The 19,334-nt window shown below is 40.9% G+C and overlaps 1 protein-coding gene and 1 long non-coding RNA gene across 11 annotated transcripts in view; one reads left to right on the forward strand and one right to left on the reverse strand.

The window, feature by feature from the left end:
• Fmn1 (formin 1) overlaps positions 1 to 19,334 on the forward strand; it is a 389,105-nt gene that overhangs the window by 361,912 nt on the left and 7,859 nt on the right. For all 10 annotated transcript variants that reach the window (XM_011239295.2, XM_011239294.2, NM_010230.2 and 7 more), the window contains 2 exons: positions 3,434 to 3,583; positions 18,288 to 18,372. In XM_011239295.2, the coding sequence (XP_011237597.1) occupies positions 3,434 to 3,583; positions 18,288 to 18,372 (235 nt within the window). The remainder of the gene's footprint in view (positions 1 to 3,433; positions 3,584 to 18,287; positions 18,373 to 19,334) is intronic.
• On the reverse strand, positions 1,478 to 18,975 carry 4930533B01Rik (RIKEN cDNA 4930533B01 gene). Its single transcript, NR_040614.1, has 6 exons — positions 18,836 to 18,975; positions 10,486 to 10,605; positions 9,230 to 9,340; positions 5,443 to 5,673; positions 4,928 to 5,068; positions 1,478 to 1,763 (listed from the first exon to the last, which is right to left on the reverse strand). It is a non-coding gene; the product is annotated as an RIKEN cDNA 4930533B01 gene (long non-coding RNA).

Raw genomic sequence — 19,334 nt, forward strand, 5'->3', positions numbered from 1 at the left:
TCAGGCCAAGCGGCAGTTCGGCTTCCGGGGTGCATGTCAAGCTCCTAATCCCTTTTCAAGACTTTTTGCTGAAGGGCAAGGGGCTCACATTGGCGAGGCCCAGGCTGCTGCTGTGCATTAGACATGCTAAGGGAGTCATAACTTTGGGTTGTCAGCATTTTCCGTGGCTTTGTGGTGAAGGTAGTCTAGCTTTCAGGTCATCCTTGAAATATGTCAGATCTCATCTTTAATGTAGAAACCACGGTTGTTGGCTTGCACTCTTTAAGGAGGTTGTGGTTAGTGTTGCAATATTCGTGTGAGACTTGGTAAATTCCTATGTTTGATTCTCAAGAGAAACAATTTACTCTGAGGCTAAGGGCTATTTGCTTTCCCTAAGCAGTTTCTGAAGGCACACATGAGAGAATGAACAGTGAGGGGAAGTGTTCCACTCCAGCATCTCCACGTCAAGTATAGAGAGCACTTTGTTTTTTGGCTCTGGGCACTTCATCATCTGTCCTTAAAAAAAAAAAAAAAAAAATGTTTGGCCAAATTAAAAGGATGTAGATCAGACGAGGAAATGTAATGGAGTAGAGTTGGAGACCACTTTAAAGTGAGATGAAATAAGTTGGTATAAAACAAAACATATGATTAGAAATTAATCTTTTTTAAAAAGTTGAATGCTATTTGGGAGTTATGTTCTGAGAATTGGACATTTCAAGAAGCACGCAGCATCCTTTGTCTGCTGTCTGTTGGAGAAGAGTCCCCCTGGCAATTAAATATCAGTGATTTTTTTTTCTTGTCCAAATTTCAAGTTTTCGGTGCACTGTTGTGTAAACCAAAACTGAAGTTTTGTGAAGAACATTTTGGCTGGAGAGGGCAGTAGTCTGGACATTATCAGACATGGTAGGTTCATAGTGCAGTGCTGAGCTTTGTCTTCAATAGAAAGGAATCACTGGGGTCAAATGAGGCAGGCACCTCCTCAGAGTGGCTCTGTCTGTCAGCATTGCTGTGCCATCATCAAAGCAGACCCTGGATTGTACTTGCTTCTTCTGAACAGTCACTTGCTGTCCGGGTTCCCAAAACACTTAGGGGAAACATGCTGAAATCCAGCATGTCTTTTAATTTTCAGCTCTTCTGACAGAGGTGAGCAAGGCCTCCCAAATCCAACCCCTTGAAAACACACACACACACACACACACACACACACACACACACACACACACACACACAGAGCAAGAGGCTAAGAAGACAAAGTTTTGGAAAGAGAAATCCCCAGGCCACTGACATATTTGTGTTAAATGTCAGCAACACTGTTGCTTCTGAGACTGCACCGGTTTTTCTAGTGTGTCCAAATGTGGGTTCCAGATAATACAGAGGTGGTGTTCAGGCGATGGAGGAATCCTGGCGATTAGTCATGTATGCTCAACACTACACCCTGCTATGAGATAGGAAGATAATGAGTCCTCTGGATACAAAGTGAAATACTTTCTCCTGTGTCAGTGTACATACAAGCCCATTTCTGTGTAGAAAGTGGACAGAAAGAAAGAAGGGGGAAAATGATGGTGTGCCCTCCTGGGGTGACCCATGCTCATGTGTGACACATGAGTCTAAAGGAGGATGGGAGGAAGTGAGTGTTCTGTGTGGGAGGTGCCTGTGTCAGTGCCCATAAACAACTGAAGGGGAGAGCAGGACATGTGTCTCACAGGGAGTCAGGAACCTGAATGGAGACCCAGCTCTGATGGTGAATGGGGACATTCGGTCTTCCCAGAACTCCATTGTCTCATCTGTAGGATAGAATGAGAATATTGGAAATGTTAACCTGCCTGGCCGCTCTAGATCCAAACCCAATAACCCAGTATGAAATCCACAGCCTGCCTCTTTGGTTGTTTAAGTTTCTATATATCCTCATAGTACAATCAATGTAAATTCCATGGTGAACGATGCAAGAATATAGGATATAGAACACTCATTTGATTTTGTCAGTATTTTGACAGCTGTAGATGTAGGGAAAGAATAGACTTCACTACTCTCTATGATTACTGATTTTGCTTCACAATATGTGCATTTGGGATTATTAGAAAGTCCTTCAGAGATTACTCTCATCATTGCCTTTCTCCATTTAAACACTTGTAGTCTTTTAATAACTAGGAGCCAAATTCCCTGGCCAGTAGTTTTAATTTGCATTAAAAACAGATTTGTTATTTACAGAAGCACACAGAATTTATGAGACTTGGAGCAGCAGTTCCAGCTTGGATCTCACCTAATCGTAGCCATGGAATCAATTAACAGTTCATCTGTGAAATGTGATAAAACCTTATGAGATACATATTGCCCAATAACCGAGGAGGAGATGAAAGTATGCTCTATAATAGTCACAGGGCTTCGGGGTTTTACAATCACCACCGAATAGAGTCCCATTAGAAACTCAGTATTCAGGATGGCCACAAAAAAACACCATGCCTGAGCAGATGATAGAGTATTGAGTAATGAACCTGGCTGGCCAGTCCTGCTTTGATTACTTTCCGACACCCTTGAAAGGGGGCTGTTTAAGAGTATTTGCTCTTGGCAAATGAGCCTATGAAGCTTGGAGTGGGTGAGGGTGAGGGAGGGGGAAAAGACTCAGTTCAGAGCTATAAATCGCTTCCAAGCTAGTGCCTCCATGGAGGGCAGCTTGGGAGGCCCAGGCAGGCAAGTGGACAGCATGCCTTCACGGGGCAGGTCACAGCATTATCCAAGAGTCTACCTTAGAAAGGCCTGAGCTCCTGTCTAACCTGATTGGAGATTGTTTTTCAAACCCTTGTTAAGTTCACAAGAATGTCTCTTTGTTGTTATTCATTTATGTATGTATGTATGTATGTATTTATTTATTTATTTATTTATCTATTTATTGTATGTTGGTAGTTTATATTCTTCCATCATTGTCAAGTTAAAGGCTATACAGTGTAAATTTCTTATTTTACTCTTGAAACAGTGAGTGTAAGGTGCCAAATGATGGAGCCAAGAACTAGAACATGCCAAAATGCAGAGGGGACAAAAGTGTCCCTATTTTTCATGTTCCCAATTGCCCATCTAGCTGGCTCCTATTATTGGGACAGTCAATATGTCATGGTCTGACATGTAGTCATTAAATACAGAGCAAAGATCAGAAAACTTGACTTGCACTTAAGATGGAGAGTAAACTTAAGCTTAAGTTACTAAACCCCTGGAATTGTACTGTTCTTCAGTTCACACAGGTAAGATGGGCCCAGTAGCTTTCGCAATCATGATGAATCTATTGGCAGTTGTATTTAGGCTTCCTGGGGTTTTGAGTACTCTCCAGTAACTGTGAACCCTGACTCCTGTGTCGGGGAATAGACATGTGAGAAGCTGCCCACAGTGTCCCTTCTCAGCACCCTAATGGGTTTTAGTGTTGACAGTCACGTATCCCCTCTATGTTTCCCCCTACCTTCTGCAGTTTTGAAACAACAGTGGGATATTTTGGAATGAAGCCAAAGACTGGAGAGAAGGAGGTCACCCCCAGCTATGTGTTTATGGTGTGGTTTGAGTTCTGCAGTGACTTCAAGACCATTTGGAAGCGGGAGAGTAAGAACATATCTAAAGAAAGGTAAGGCTGGATGAGGCATGAATGCCTCCTGAGCAACTATCCAAGGCCCATGAAGTGTGCCTGGCTCACAGTTGTCGCTCTTTTCTTTTGCATCAAGTCAACATCTAAGAAGGATTCTTGTCTCAGAGTTCCCAGAGAAATTCAGGGAGAACTTGCAGCCCTTATGGGCAAGATACATTCACATGATCTGATAAAGCTCCATTCTCTTAGCCCCTTCCAATTACTAGCTAGTAAATGAAAGGCGAGTTGTGCTAATTTGCAACAGATTGCTTCTCTGTGTATTTTCACATCGGCCCAAGCTAAATGAGGCAGCCTTGCTGTGGCAGACAGTACAGACAAATAAAAGTGAATGCTTTTCCCCATTAATATACTGCATTTGCATCAAAGGGAACTCTCCCGGCTCAGGCCACACTTCACACAGTGTTGAAGCCCCACGCTGAATTTACAGCATCACTTCTGACTCCCTGTATCCTGCTGAGGACATCAAACTGTGCCGCTCCCTTGGCCGCCCTGCAGCCTCTTGATTTTATTAGTTGGGGGGGGGGGGGGTAAAAGAAAAAAGTCAGCTATGAACATAGGCACTGTGTGTGTGTGTGTGTGGTGTATGTGTGTGTGTGTGTGTGTGTGTGTGTGTGTGTGTGTGTGTGTGTGTGTGTGAGAGAGAGAGAGAGAGAGAGAGAGAGAGAGAGACTTTAGCCCTGTTTTTCAGAACGAAAACATTTTTGTTAAACTGCAGCACTCAAGGCTGCCATGACTAACCCATAAAGGACTGGAACTGTAAGCAGGTCTTATCTCTAACTCCTGAGGAGCAAGTATGAGGCTGTTGTTGTTCAAGAGGATAGAGAAAGAAAAAGAGGGTTGTACAAAGTCAAAGTGAAAGAGACTGTCCACTGCCGAAAACACTGAGACACAAAACTCCACAATTAGTATACTTGTTCTCTAATTTGCAAAAAAATGCTATATTTGAGGGTATTTCTATATGAAGACAATGCACACTAACATGTGTTATGCTTTATATTGCTCTTATCAAGATGAAGATGTAGAGATTTTGATTCAATATTATTATATCTCTAAATATTTCTCAAGGATTTTTTTTTTTAAGAAAGAGCCCAACCCCTATTTTTTTTCTAAATTAGGTTAAAATTCTTTTTCATCTGGGGCTGGGTGTGAAAGGCCATACCTGCAGTTCTAGCACGTAGAAGTCTAGAGAAGGAAATGGCTGTGAATTCAAGGCCAGCCTAGAATATAAAGTGGGTTCCAGGCAAGCCTGGGGTACAGCATGAAACCTTGCCTTAAAACTTTTTTTTCTAAAGTCTATTTATCTGCATATCATCCCAGCATTACCTCATTCAGGAACAAGAGAATTAAGACTGAGTGTAGTCAATCAATGTGCGAAGGTCCGTGTCTATAATCCCAGGCTACAGGAGGTTGAGGCAAGAGGATCGTGAGTTTTGAGGACATCCTGGGTTTGGACTGAGACTCCATCTGAAAAAGAAAGAAAGACATTTTAAATGTTTAAAATCAGACAACTCATGATGCAGATAAAGTAATGCAGAGACAGATGACATTCAGCACAGCAAGGTGACCGTGACTGACACATCACTGTATGTCACAGTGAGTAGAGAGGACTCTCCTGGTGACAACACAGAGACACAAGCATTTGAAGTATTGCCTTGGAGAGTTACTCCACCTGGACCATTATGGCATAGATACATCGAATGCACAAAGAAGTCTTATGTTAAGTGTGAACTACTAGGTGTTAAGAATTTAAAAATTAGCAGACATTGAGAAAGTAGCTTGTTGAACATATGGAGGAAAAAAAAAAACCCTGAAAAGTATACCCAAGTCTGCATTCTCACCTATGGTAATGTAACCTAAATTAACCTCCATAGGATAGAGTCTTTCTGAGGCTAGAAGAGTGATGCTCTTCTCCTTGATCTAATGCGAACTTGTGGTTCATTACCAGGCCACTCCATCTCCACACCCTTGCTGGGCTGCAGGCAGTTCTGAACATCCATACATACAGTCTTTGTTTGGGGATTTTCTTCTCAGATTTTGAGGGTAGTTCTTAATGAGTTTTCTCTGGAGCCCTGAAAAATGGTCCAGAACAAAGAAGCAAAGGCAGAGAAGATAATTAATTGCTTATTGTTTTTTTTTAAAAACAAAAACAAAAACCTGTAGAAATCTTAAACTATATCACACCCTGCCCCCACACTCGCTATCTGTGGGTTCGCTGAGGTGGCGCCCGCCCAGTCATCTTTCAGAGTGACCTTTTCTCTGATTCCCAGCCTGCGCGTTCACAGCACTGCTTCCTGGGTATGGCTGGGGAATTGCTTGCTTCACACTCTGTAAAGCAGCACCTCCCCAGGGTCATGACTTCCCAAAAGCCTTCACTGATCATTTCTGGGGTCTCTTCATTGCAGCTCTGCTCTGGGGAGATGGATCACCAAGGAAGGGTCAGCATAAAACATCTCTGAACTTTACGTTTGGGAAAGATTTTTGGAAGCAGCATGCTTAGAAAACTCTACCATTAAAGACATCTTAGCACATCCATTCAACCAATTAAGTTGATTATCCAGGATTTTCCTATTATACAGGGTTTTTTTTTTTTTTTCATGATAAGGAATTTAGCTTTTAGGCTCTTAAGTGGCATTATTGATTAGTGTAAAATAAGCAAACTAACTTAAGTTGACTTGTTATAATGAAATTAGAAATAATACAATTGCTTTGCTTTGACACTTATTTAATGAAAGTGTCATTATTTGATATTTATATTTTTAACTATAGTTTTCCCAGAAACTTATTGAATCTCAGTAACACTAAATGCAGTGAAGCAATATAACATCATTCACCAGAGTTCTTCAAAAGCATTCTAACAAACAAAATCCATAGCCAAATGAAAGGCTGATATCATGTAACTGCTGGGGGCAAAATGTGGTCTGGTATCTCATCACAAGAAATTAAGATCACGTGACTTGTAAATGTGTCTGAAGGCCAATTGAAACCCAAGAAGTTACTGGAAAAAAGTAATCAATAATTGTGTTTTCAAAGAGAAAGACCCAAAGGTAAATGTTGTTTGTTTTAACCCCACTTCCAAATGAAATGAAAGTATTCGACTGCTTTAAGCCACTTGAGGTTAATTTTAGGTAACAGAATATTTACTTATTTTTCTGCTTAGTGCAGATTTCATGAATATGCATTAGGCTAGTACAACATTCAGACCCATGTGCCTCCATAGCAAGCTAATTATAAAGCTATAAAACTGTAAAGCTAGAGTACTCTCTAAATGTTGTATTAAAATGCTCATTGTTGCTATGCCATTAAATAGTAAACGAAACCCTGTGGGTAAGAGGAGAGAGAGGATTTTCTGGGGACATGGTTTATCGTCATATTAGCTATGCCATTAGAAAAGCAATTTACTAGATAGGAGTATATTAGTGGCTTTATATTTTCTTCAACATTTAAGCCAGTATTAGGCAAAAGAGCATGTTCCCATGTCTAAGCACAAATCCAGAAGGTTCCCTCTTGTATCATTGTGTGGCCTCCAGTGGTGACACTTAATTCCCCCAGTGAAGCTTTCTGGTTCCTTCTCCTATCCCTTCAGAGTACAAACTGTGCTCAGTAGTATGAAAGGGACCTCTAGACAGAGGTCAGTTCTCAAAATGTCTCCCCATTCACTTTGCCATTAATTCGCTGTGCAACTTTAGGCCAGATGCTCACTGTGTAGGGAGCCAATAAAGTGTGAGTCTTGGGAAGAAGCCGGGACGAGGCATTAGCGCTGCTCTCTTCTAGCTGAAATCATTATGATTCAGGATGTGACTTTTCTGGTATTCTAAAACCAGTGCAGTTTTGAGCTAATGGCCGGTCCTCACTTTTGCTTGAGCTTATTAAGGATGATAATGGAAATTGTTTCAAACCAAACGTCTGATACATGACTGGGACAAGAAGAGTTGACGCTGCCCTCCAGGCTTTGACAGGCACAATATCACTCTCCACGTTTTGTGGTTTATTGCAAAGTTCTAATATTCATCTTGAAGGGCTCATTTTATAAATCGGGGATGTACACACAGAAGCGATTTCTGTGCTCATGTCGCTGCAGCATGATGTTTAGCAGACTTTTACAGTTCACCAAGACCGTATTTCACTCTCAGTGGCAACTTCGAATTGGTTTTACCTCTTCATATACTTTTTGCATCTGAATCTCGTAATAGTCAAACACTTCATGGACTTTTAATACATACCTTTTCCACCTATTAAATCCAAATATTATCCAATCACGTGCATAACAACTGCAAGAAGATATCCTAAAATTTTCTGCATTTTTTAATTGTTTAATTGTCTGTTCCATGGATCCTTGCTTCTAAAACATTTCACCAGTTAGGATCTCTTCAGACTTTTCCCCACATATGCCCACCCATGCACACAAACCACACAGTGAGCTATGAATTAGCAGAAGGTGAATATGACCCAGGGGAACCAGGACTCCAGGAATAATGTCCATGCAAATGCTTCACCCCGAGCCAAGGCAAACTTTAAAAGTACCATTTAAAAAGCCCATAATGGGCCAGTGAGGAGTGAACAAGAAGTTTCGTAAATGTTACAGGCAAATGCAAATAAGACATTTCATTATATGCATAGCGATAGTTTACACCATGGGAGAACAGAAAGCTACTTACCCTGTTTTCTTAGCTCCAACTGAAGACCAACAGGGTTTTGTTTTGAGTATAGCCCTTGAAGCTGTTATGGTTAGTTATGCAACTACCACAGCCTTAGAGCATAACAGATAGATCCAGACTGGGTTCTGTGATCCCAAAGGCTGTTCCCAGAGACCCATACTGATCGTGTTGCTCTAGGACTAAAGACTGAACAAGGTCACCCCTCCACCCACTTACGCACCATTGACTGTAGTACAGTACTGCAAGAATCCATATATTTACATGGTAAAGTATTTCCTGGAAATACAGTTTTGCCCATCACTTCTGCCTTGGCCTCCTAAATCTTCCTATCCAAAATGGATATATTTTCTAAGGCTTAGGCCTGAATCTCCTATTGCATTATCAAGAGGATACCCAGCCTTCCTCTGCAAATCACTATGTCCCAACCAGGGATCATTCCTTCCTAACTGAGGCCTGCCTCTCACAGCTTGTCCAGTTTTCAGTCACAACAGTATCCTTGTCTTGGCACTGCCAAGTGAGCTGGAAACCCACTTTATTATCAGACCTCCAACACGATTTCTCCATCCCATTCTGATCCTTTCCATTTTTGCTTGCTCTGTGGTTACTGGTCTTCACCTCATATCCACAGAAGCTCTGCCTTCACCTCATATCTATGGAAGCTCTGCCCCACATTAGAAATTCATCATCCTAATTGTTCTTCTGCCACCCACGAGCTTTCTCCTTTTGCCTTGACATCTCTTAGGGTTCCATTCACATAACTCTGGATATGCTGTTTCTCAGTGGTGATGAAATAATGGGAGGGAATCGTAGCCATGGTTGGTCCATTCTGGGTTCTCGAAACCTGCAAAGGAAGTTTTATTGCTATTTTAAAATAAACACAGAGAAGTAAGTGACTTGCCAGCATTGCAGTTTGTTTCTCCAGTAACCAGAAGACTGAGGAGTAAAAACCTAGAACCTACAACGTACTCACTTTGCCGCCCCTTCTCTGTAGCTCCCCACTCTGCACCTACTGCAGTGATCCTGCTGTTTCTCACACCTGGACTTTCTTGCCTTCTTACTCTTCCTGGTTCTCAGCTACTTCCTGTTAACCAAAACATACTTATCCTTCAAAAACAGCTCTTTTAAAACTCTTTTGCAATTTTCCTAAATAGAATTGCTTTTTCCCACCAGTTCGTAACCAGGTTTTGTTGTTGATGATGTTATTGCTGTTGATGTTGTTGACATCTGTATTAGTCAGGACTCTTTAGAGAAACAGAACTGATAGGTTACATGCATACATACATACATACATACATACATACATACATACATATATACATACAAACAAATGGAATTTACTATCATGGCTTTCAGGTTATGGCCCTACTATTCCAACAGTGTCTGTCTCTGGATAGAAAATCAAAAAGTCCAGTAATTGTTTAGCTCATGAGGCTGAATGTCTCAAACAGCCTTTATTTAACAAACAGTGCAATTCTGAAGAGGTAGGTTCTAATGTCAGTGAAGAGATGACCTTGCTGGCAAAAAATAAGAGCTTTCTTCTTCCACGTCTTTTATATAGACTGCCACCAGAAGGTGTGGCTCAGATCTAAGGTGGATCTTCCTACCTCAAAAGATCTGGATTTAGGGTGGGTCTTCCCATCTCATACGATCCAGGAGAACACCACAGCCTGGGTTTTAGTTAATTCCAGTCAACTTGACAACCAAGAATACCCATCACACCTTCTTTTAGCATTTAATTCATATTACCTTAATATACTTTAATTTCTTATCTTCTTCCCATGGTCTCTGGAATATAATCCTGTTTTCTATTGTGCCTGTGGTGGCAAAATAACTGGCACAGAGCCCAGTACATACATGGAAAAGGCCTCATAGTACAGGCAAATGTTATTAAATGGGCATTAAAGATTCCTTGTGATTGTGGAGAAGAAGATGATCTCAGGAAAATGTGGAAATAGAGAGGACTTTGGCTTTGAGAGTATCATTAATTTACAAAAGGCCACCTCCAGTAGACTTGAAGGGGAAACAGAAGCAAGGGGCAGATATTTGAGATCACTGGCTTCCTAATTAGGGAGACCCTTGGGATCACCAAAATGCATTGCGGAAATGGCCCATTTATTGAGTCAGGATCCAATGGGATTGGTGCCCGAAGCCTGTGGTCTTAGGAACAGTTTCCAAACTATGTTCTGTGTTTGACTAAGACTTGATAAATGTCTTGACTCTGCTTACCTTAAATATGGGACATGAACATTTGGGAACACCTCCCCAGAAGTTACTATTTAGCGAAGTTTGGAAACGACAAGACTTAGGTTATCTTGAAGCTCTCCTCAAACCCTGATTTTCTGAAATCTGTGGGAAAAAAAAACTTACATGTTGACAGAACAGATGAATTCTGTTCCTTGAAAAAGGAGTGAGTGAGGGTATGTGAAGGGGTGTGTGGTTAACACACGTTATAGAAGAATTGCGTAGTATGGCCCTGGGATCAGGCTGATTAAATACTGCCTTCTCTATTTGTTCAACACACCCTACGTTTTCATGTATTTCCATATTCTCGTTTAAGGTTGAGTACATAAACATATGCTTTAAAACTACCTATTATGACACTGACTGAAACACATAAATACCCACTATGTCTCAGGTGACACACACATAGGAATAAGACTGTTCTAAACATTTAATGTAGTGATTTCAGACCACTTCCTCCATGAAGTTCTGTCTTTCCTGAAAAATTCTGGAGATTTCACTATGCTATTAACTTGAGCACTTTATGATTTATTTTTCATTTGTTTTGGTACTAATAACTCTATTTCTTAAATCAGTTGTATGCCCAAGAATTTAAATGCAAAGTCTGTATGATTTTTATTTTCTCTATAGCATTTTCTACTTCCTTATATACAGCAGATGCTCAATTAATGCTGAACACACACACACAGTTGCTATGTTTATTTGGCCATGCCAAAACCGATTATAAAATTTTCTGTCTATGGCTGGTAAGTGAGACGTCTTAGTTTATTTTCATTTTCAAATAAGTCCCATGTACATCATTTGTGTCCAAAGATACACAATCTTAATAAATGTGTCCAAAGGAACAGACATGACCAGAACAAGAAAGATCCAACGACTGGAGTCAAATAATCCCCAACTCTGTTCTTTGAGCGCATCACTTTCAATTTGTTTCAAAAAATACAAAATAAAAGTAAGAAAAAAATAAAAGAAGGCAGTGAAAATCCTCGGGATCCATTGCTGTTCCAAATCTCAAACTCCTCTGGTGCTCAAAGCAAGACCTTAGAGAGTGTCTGTCTACACTCGGTTTCTCTAGCTTGGCAGAGACTGATGGAAATGCAAAGTAAGTCTTCACTCAGCCAGAATGTTTCTAAAGCACTTCTGTGTGGGACTCCTGACAGCTCCCACCATGGGCAGGGGGCTACCCAGGTAGTAAGATCTGAGGGGCACCAGGGAGGCTCTGAGGGGCACCAGGGAGGCTCTCTGCTCTAAACAATCATATTCATATATATATATATATATATATATATATATATATATATATATATATATATAGTTTCAGCTACTGCACAAACAATCTGTGTCACTTCTAGTCTTTGGTGAGACTCAGTAGGTGGTAGAGGTTTCAAAACTGAAAGGTGGGGTCATCAGTATCTGCAAGCACATGCCTGTCTTCAGTATCAGAGTCGGGATTGTCTTCCAGAGGCTGCCTGTCCCTCTCCATGTGATCTGTAGACTTGACACAGCATCCTTCATTTCCAAGCCGCCTCCCAGTGCCTCTCCCAGGAGAGGAAATCCAGTGCTGGTGCCTTTCACTCCGCACCTCATCCCTGGGTTGACTAGGGTGTTATGTCTACCAAGTGCAGAGTGATTGGCTTTAACTGATCATGCATTCCAGGGCACGTCTAGCCCCACACCACTTCCACTCCCCTGTGGCCTGGACAAGGAGCTCTGCCAATGGAAGCAGCCTTTGTTCTGCAATTAATCACTCCAAGTCAAAGTGTGTTTGGGTACTATAAGTGATAACCCTCAAGAGCTACGAAGTGGCTGATTTGTGTAGCTGTTGAAATCCAGGCCTTTCGAGGACATCTTGGGTTGTAAGTAGATATCTTACTTGGGCACAGAATAGGGGAAATGTCACATTTCAGGAAGTAAAAATCATAGGTTAATTCATCATGGAATAACTTTTAAGGGAGAAATCCTGAAATGGAAGTAGTCAAGTCATCTAAGCTGAGGGTCTACGTTGTGTTCTTGTCTTGTGAAGGGTACTGAAATGAACCTGGGGCCATGAGTGCAGAGGGAGAAGGATAGTGGTAAGGGGAGGGTCAGACTCCAAGAAAAAAATGGAGCTAAAAGTGTATGTGTGTCTAAGTATGGCCCCATTGACTGCCTGTGACAAATGGATGGGACTCGTGTGCTTTGTTTCATATTCTCCTCCATGGCTTTTCCAGTTTACCTTCTTTCCCTTTGTCAGTAACACAAAACCTAGTCAGACATGTGATCATCTGCTGCCTCAGTGAAGAAGTTGCCTTTTCCACTAAGGAGTAATGCATTGCATCTTGTGTTTCTTTATGACAGTGCAGAGTGACTTTCATAACTATTAATCATGTGCTATGTGTGGTTCTACCATTAAGAACTCAGAAATGCCTAGTGAGTGAATTCTGTCAAGAAAGATAAAATGGTAACTGTTCCCACAGCCCTCATAGGTTTCAGGGAGTTGTGGAAGGTCACTTATTTAGAATTGTGCCTAGACACTAGCTCAGTTTCCTCCAACCATGAAAAAACAACTTGATTCAGCAAACTGGAGAGAGTACTTTGTGGATACCAGAGAGATGTCCTAAGATTTGAACCAATGCCACAAGGCCGAGCGGACAGAGCTGTCTAACATCTAGCCTAGTGGAAGATGGATGCAAGACCAAGAGGGACATCTATAACATCCTCAAAGCCCACTGAAACATTGCATCTTTCTTGACATAATGACAATTCCATCTCTGCTTCAGAGAATCCTAAAGAAGATAATATTAAAATGCTGTCGCTGGTCTTCTCTGTCTAATGTGTCACCATATTGTTCAATGCCTATATTCTAATTCATTACCCAGGTAGCTCCAGTGTGAAACCAAAGTTGTGAGTATTTCCCTAGGCAGGAGCATCAGACACACATCCTTTCTTGTATGTATGCTTTTCCCCAGGACACACTGGCAGCTATTTCGGTTTGCTAGAGCCTGCAGTGACTCCCAAGGGAGCATATGTATTACAGAAAGGAAGAAGAAAGGATAGGAGGATTTCCAGACATTTTGCTAAAGCATTTATGCGATGAAGTTACAACTTTTTCTTTTTCAAACATACTCACATTGGAATGCTTTCCCCTGTATCTAAAATTACACTTGGAGGTCTCAGCATATAACTCTTAGCACGAAATCTAGGTTCCTTTAAACTACCAGCAATCATGAGCAACTATGTGTGATATTCTAAAGTAAATGTTTAGACCAGAAACAAAAAATTGAACCCACATCTCAGAAGCAATTTCCTAAACAATTGAATCGGGGAGGAGGTAGAACATCTGTATAACTAGGAATTGTCTAGCTAGCCTATTTCCAGTTAAATGCAAAAAGGAAAAAAAAATGTCTTTACCTCCTGGATGAGATAGAAAACTCCTGATAGAAAACCTGTAAAGTTACATAACTCTTCTAACATCACTCCTTATGGATAAATACTATGTATACCTTCAGGGATGCTGGCACGCATACCTAAGTTGGCATGTATAAATACTTAGCACATGTTAGGCGGCCTGCAGTACCTTTTCTCTTACACATTATTCATGAGGCTAATCAGTAGCTAGAACTGGACACTTCCAAATGTTTGGATTTTTCCCCCAAAACTCAATGCAGAAAGTAAGTCTATTAATAAGTCTTTACTACACTTCTAATTTGATTAAAAAAGAAAGACATTCAGCCCCTCAGATATGTGCTAGAACTGACTTGTGCAGACACAGGATAGATACTGGAATAGGGAGGGTCCCAGGTACACAGAAGGCCTGTTGATCTCCTCTCATGGTTCTAGTGGCTGAAGAGAAATAAGACGCCAAGCTCTGAGATGAAGAGCCTTAAGTACCTCAAGAGAGTCACGAAGTGCTTTTTCCATTGAGAAAAGAGAAATTACTCCTGGCTAGGAGAGATGAAGGAAGAGTTCATGACTTTTGCACTTAAGCAAGTAGTATGAGAATGGAAGGCATTTGAACACATGGGAATGAGCTAGATAAGAGTGGTGCCTGAGCTGGCTGGCATGTCCAGCCATGATGGAGGTAACCATGTGTCAACCTTTCTTTAGTTTCCACATCCACAATGATACTTAGTTGTACTGTCGTACCACTATTAACAGATGAGGAAGCAGTGGCCAGAGGAGTTAAGTGACTTATCCAAGAACATTGATCTAAACTGAACTAACATGTTCTTATGGAAATGAGTTTAGATCTAAAACAGTAACTGCAGATAAAACTTAGAACAGAGTGAGATTAGGCTGCCATGATAAAGACTTTGAATCACATATTATAGTTCAAAGATTGGTAAATAAGAGCCTATGAGCCAAATCTGGTTTACTCCCAGCACTTGTGAATAAAGAGGATTATTAGAACATAGCGCTGCCTGGCCCCCTTCTTCCCTGTGTGTGTTAATATTGTACTACAGTAAGAGCATCTACAACACAACCTACAACCCCAAACACAGAACTATTTACTCTCTGGCCCTTGGTCAGAAGTATTTTCTGACCAATGCTCTCGCTGACTGGGGATCATTTGAAAGTGTTGGAGAAAGGAAGCCACATTCTTAGAGTCATGCATTACTAACTGGGGCCATCTTAATCTGTAGAATGGATTGAAAGGAGCTAGGTTATTTTAACACTGCTTCAGCGGTCTGGGCTCTCATCCTGTCCCCCATGCAGCCTTTCTTTAAGTCTCCTTGCCAAAACTCCAAGATTTTCAGAGTCTAGATGGTGATAAAGGTGGGTGAAGTGAGCTAAGTGCTAGGAAACCAAACAGTACAAGGACGTTGGCAGAGAGCACTGATCTGTGCCGAGGATGTGACGGCAGTGCTGAGACATGCCACAGACGGAGTTGGTCCTACTGTACCTGATGAGTCTCCCATTTTGGAAAAACTCCACTCTGGTGTGATAGGGAAGTAGTTAAAAATGGTCATAACACCAGTAATGTATATAAACCTTAAAAGCAGTTTCCACTGAATCTACTCTACCCACTAAGTACTCACTTATGTAACTGGCCCCTGGTAGAGTGTCACGGAGGGGACAGCATTGTGGGTTAGTTCCGACTCTCTCGTGATGTCTTAACCTACATAACCCTTCCCTGGCTTCAATTATGGATATCCAGATGACCCCAAGAGGCCAAGATGGTCACGGGCCACCGAGAGACTCAGGAAGTGAGAGGGTGGTGCTAAGCTGAAGCCAGGTGGAAGGCCAACTCTGAAAGCAGGGACCAGACCTGACAGGTAGAAGAAAGGAATAATGAAAAATTAGCCAAAAATGTTCCCTTTAAGTTAGGGACCCTGGGATAGATGGTTCTTGTTCTTTGAACAGAATCCTAGCTGGAAAAAAAACAAAAAACAAAAATAAAAACAAAAACCCAAAAAAACAAACAAAAAACAAAACAAACAAACAAACAAACAAACTCCTGAAAAACAACGAAGCAAGCAAACAAAAAATCCACAAGCTGAGGGTTCATTTTCATCTCCATCATCTTAAGTTTGAAAACTTCTAATGGTCATTCTCCATTAAGTGCAGTCTGACCTGGATTTGATCCACTTAATACATTCTCTTCTTGGCTGGATAGAGCCACAGTTGTTGCCTCCAATGGGAAGCTTTAGTAGGCAATGTGGTGTAGACACTCAGACCTATCACAGTTGTCTATGGGCAATTTTGCAAATAGATTTCTTCATGAGTTCTATAAAATATTAATCCTCTTTGTTTCATTTTTATTAACTTTTCTGATGCACCAGTCAACATGTTGAAATGTAGATATATTCTACATGTGGCCAGGAAGACTGGATTGGTGAACCTGTGTTCTAAACAGTTGTGTCAAGCCCTCTCAGTGTCAAGCCACCTAGTCATTTGTGGATGATAACAAGTACACGACTGTTATGAAGGGACAGATTATTTTTTTTATTTGAAATTCTGAAGGAAAAAAAATGCTAGATTTTAAATGTCTATGAATTAGTCAATCTTTAAAGTGTTAATGTGTTTTAGAATTTTGGAGAAATATTAAAGGTAAAAACCCATGCTCTCATCACCTAGAACAGTAGTTCTCAACATGTGGGTTGCAATCCCTTTAGGGTTGAATGACCTTTTCACAGGGTTGTTCTCCTAAGACCATCAGAAAACACAGATATGTATATATTATGATTCATGACACTAGCAAAATTATAGTAATGAAGTAGCAACAAAAATAATTTTATGGTTGAGGATCACCACAACATGAGGAACTGTATTAAAAAGTCACAGCATAAGGAAGGTTGAAAGCCGCCGGGCGTGGTGGCGAACGCCTTTAATCCCAGCACTTGGGAGGCAGGGGCGGGCGGATTTCTGAGTTTGAGGCCAACCTGGTCTACAAGATGAGTTCCAAAAGAAGGAAGGTTGAACTAGAACTACACATTCTCCAAGAGTTTGAAAAAATAACCACTATTAGTGTTATACATGTAAAATGGAATTTTATTTAATATATTACTCAGCCCCATTTCATCTCCTGTTTTTTTTTTTGTAGCAATCAGCTCTCTCAATAATTTCAAAACTTTCCAGTCTCCTTTTGATACTGTTATGTGTGTTGAATCTATTAATGACATTATAATTCTTTTCATGCACCTATGGACCATTTGTATGTCATTTTTGAAGAAATATTTGCTAGAGTCTTTGCACATTGTATGGAGAGAATATTTCTTTTTTAAAGAAAATAACATCTTTATTTGTCCGTCAGTTTACCTGTCTGTCTGACTGTTTTTAGATGAACTATCTCATTACCAGCTGTCCTGGTCCTCTGGCTCTTAAAATCTTTCTGCCCCTCCTCTGCCTCATGAGCTTTAAGTAGGGAGATTGTTGTGTAAATATATTTATTTATATTAAATTAAATATATTATTTAATGTATGTATTAATTGTAGTCATCATAATTGATCTTATTTGAGTGATAAGTATTCATATATATATATATATATATTCTGGACAAAAGCTCCATATCAGATATCTTATGATTCACAGTTTTTCTTTCCATTTCTTAGATTGTCTTTTCACTTTGTTGCAGTGAATTTATGAATTTGATACTTATAGTATTCATATGCTTTCTCAAAGTTTTAATTTTCTAAAACTGTCCCAGCATTCTCTCCTGTGTAGATAATAGGCCCAAGCACTGAACAGTGCCCTATGCACACAGAATTCTTTTCACCCCAAACTTCTGTGTTGTTCACAAAAGCACAGCCTCCCCTTGGTCCTCTCCATGGGCTCGCCAGTGAAAACTGAGCTGTGGCTGAGCAGAGAAGCATGATAAGCCAGAGGTAGAATGTAATAGCAGAAAGCTAGGGAAAGCCTCTGGCTACCGTTCCAATTCAGATAATGTCACTCTGGGCAACAACAGACCAAAAAAAAAAAAAAAAAAAAAAAAAAAAGATATAAAGGAGGAAATGGTATGTTAATACTTACAATGTGCCTTTTCTTTGATTTGTTATGTTCAGACATGCCAATCTTTACCAGTGAGTTACAATTACATGCAGGATTCCGCATGATACCGTGCCCTACAGGTTTATGTTTTAGCTGTTGTTGTGGGCTTTTCCACTGGGGTTTACAGCTATTCAGTGGATAAGTGTCACTGTGACAGGATTAGCTAACAGCACGTTCCTCAGAATATGTCCCCATGGTTATGTGTTCAGAATCCTGAGCACTGAGCTTTGCATTAGGATTCCTGTCTAACTCAGCCCCTTCCCTTTTCTTCTTCTTCTCTTCCTGTCCTTTCATCCCCCAACCCCTGTTTCTGTTTCAGATTGAAAATGGCTCAGGCATCCGTCAGCAAACTGACATCAGAGAAGAAAGTGGAGACAAAGAAAATCAATCCCACCGCTAGTCTGGTAAGCCACAATTTTTTCACTGTAACCTCTATATTTTTCATTATAGCTGGGGTACACTCCCAAGAGTCTGTGAATTTAAAGGACAAAATGCAGGGAGGAAATGGGGGTATTTCTATCCTTCCTCCCATTCTTATATCATGTGGTTTAAAAACAAAACGAGACATGAAGGAGCAAAACATGGTCCCATGTGTTTCCACTGCAAACTCAACAGAGGTCACATATGATAAAGCAAACTGTGCCGCTTGTCATAAGCATCTCCATGTCTCTCCCTCTTATCTCCACGGACCTTTCTCCTGAAAGGGTCCTGAGTAGTCACCATCATTCATCCCATTAAAGAAAGAGGCAGGATGTCCCCAAGGAGTTGTTAAGAGAGAAGAGATGCAAAAATGCACAGTCTGCGTAATGTCACCTGGCAAACAGATGACAAAAATGCTGACCAGATGGAGGTGGGGAATCTGCTCACCTTTCCTCCCTGCACTGGAAGTGAGCCAGCCTCCTTAGGTCTTTTTAAGTTTGAGAAAGTTGCTATCCCCCGGTCCAGTGTTAAAGTAGAGCTCACAGTGATTCTCCACACACTGTCTTAGTTACCTTTCCTGTTGATGTGATAAAATACCCTGGAAAAAGCAATTTATAGGGGAAAGGGGTTTATTTTGGCTCACAGTTTGAAGTTGCATTATGTCATAGTGGTGAAGTCACAGAAGCAGGATCATGGGGCATCTGGTCACATGGTACCAACATTCAAGAAGCAGAATGCAGTGAATGCTGGTGCTCAGCTCACTGTCTCCCTCTTACACAGTCCAGGAGTCTGCCACAAGGAATGGTGCCGCCCATGGTGGACAGGTCTTCCTACCACAGTTATCCTAACTAGATAATCTGTCACAGGTATGAGCAGAGGTTAAGTAACCCCTCACAGATCTTCGAAGAGGTTTGTCTCCCATGTGATTCCAGATTTGTCCAGTTGA

Source organism: Mus musculus, chromosome 2 (assembly GCF_000001635.26).
Source record: "Mus musculus strain C57BL/6J chromosome 2, GRCm38.p6 C57BL/6J".
NCBI lineage: Eukaryota > Metazoa > Chordata > Mammalia > Rodentia > Muridae > Mus > Mus musculus.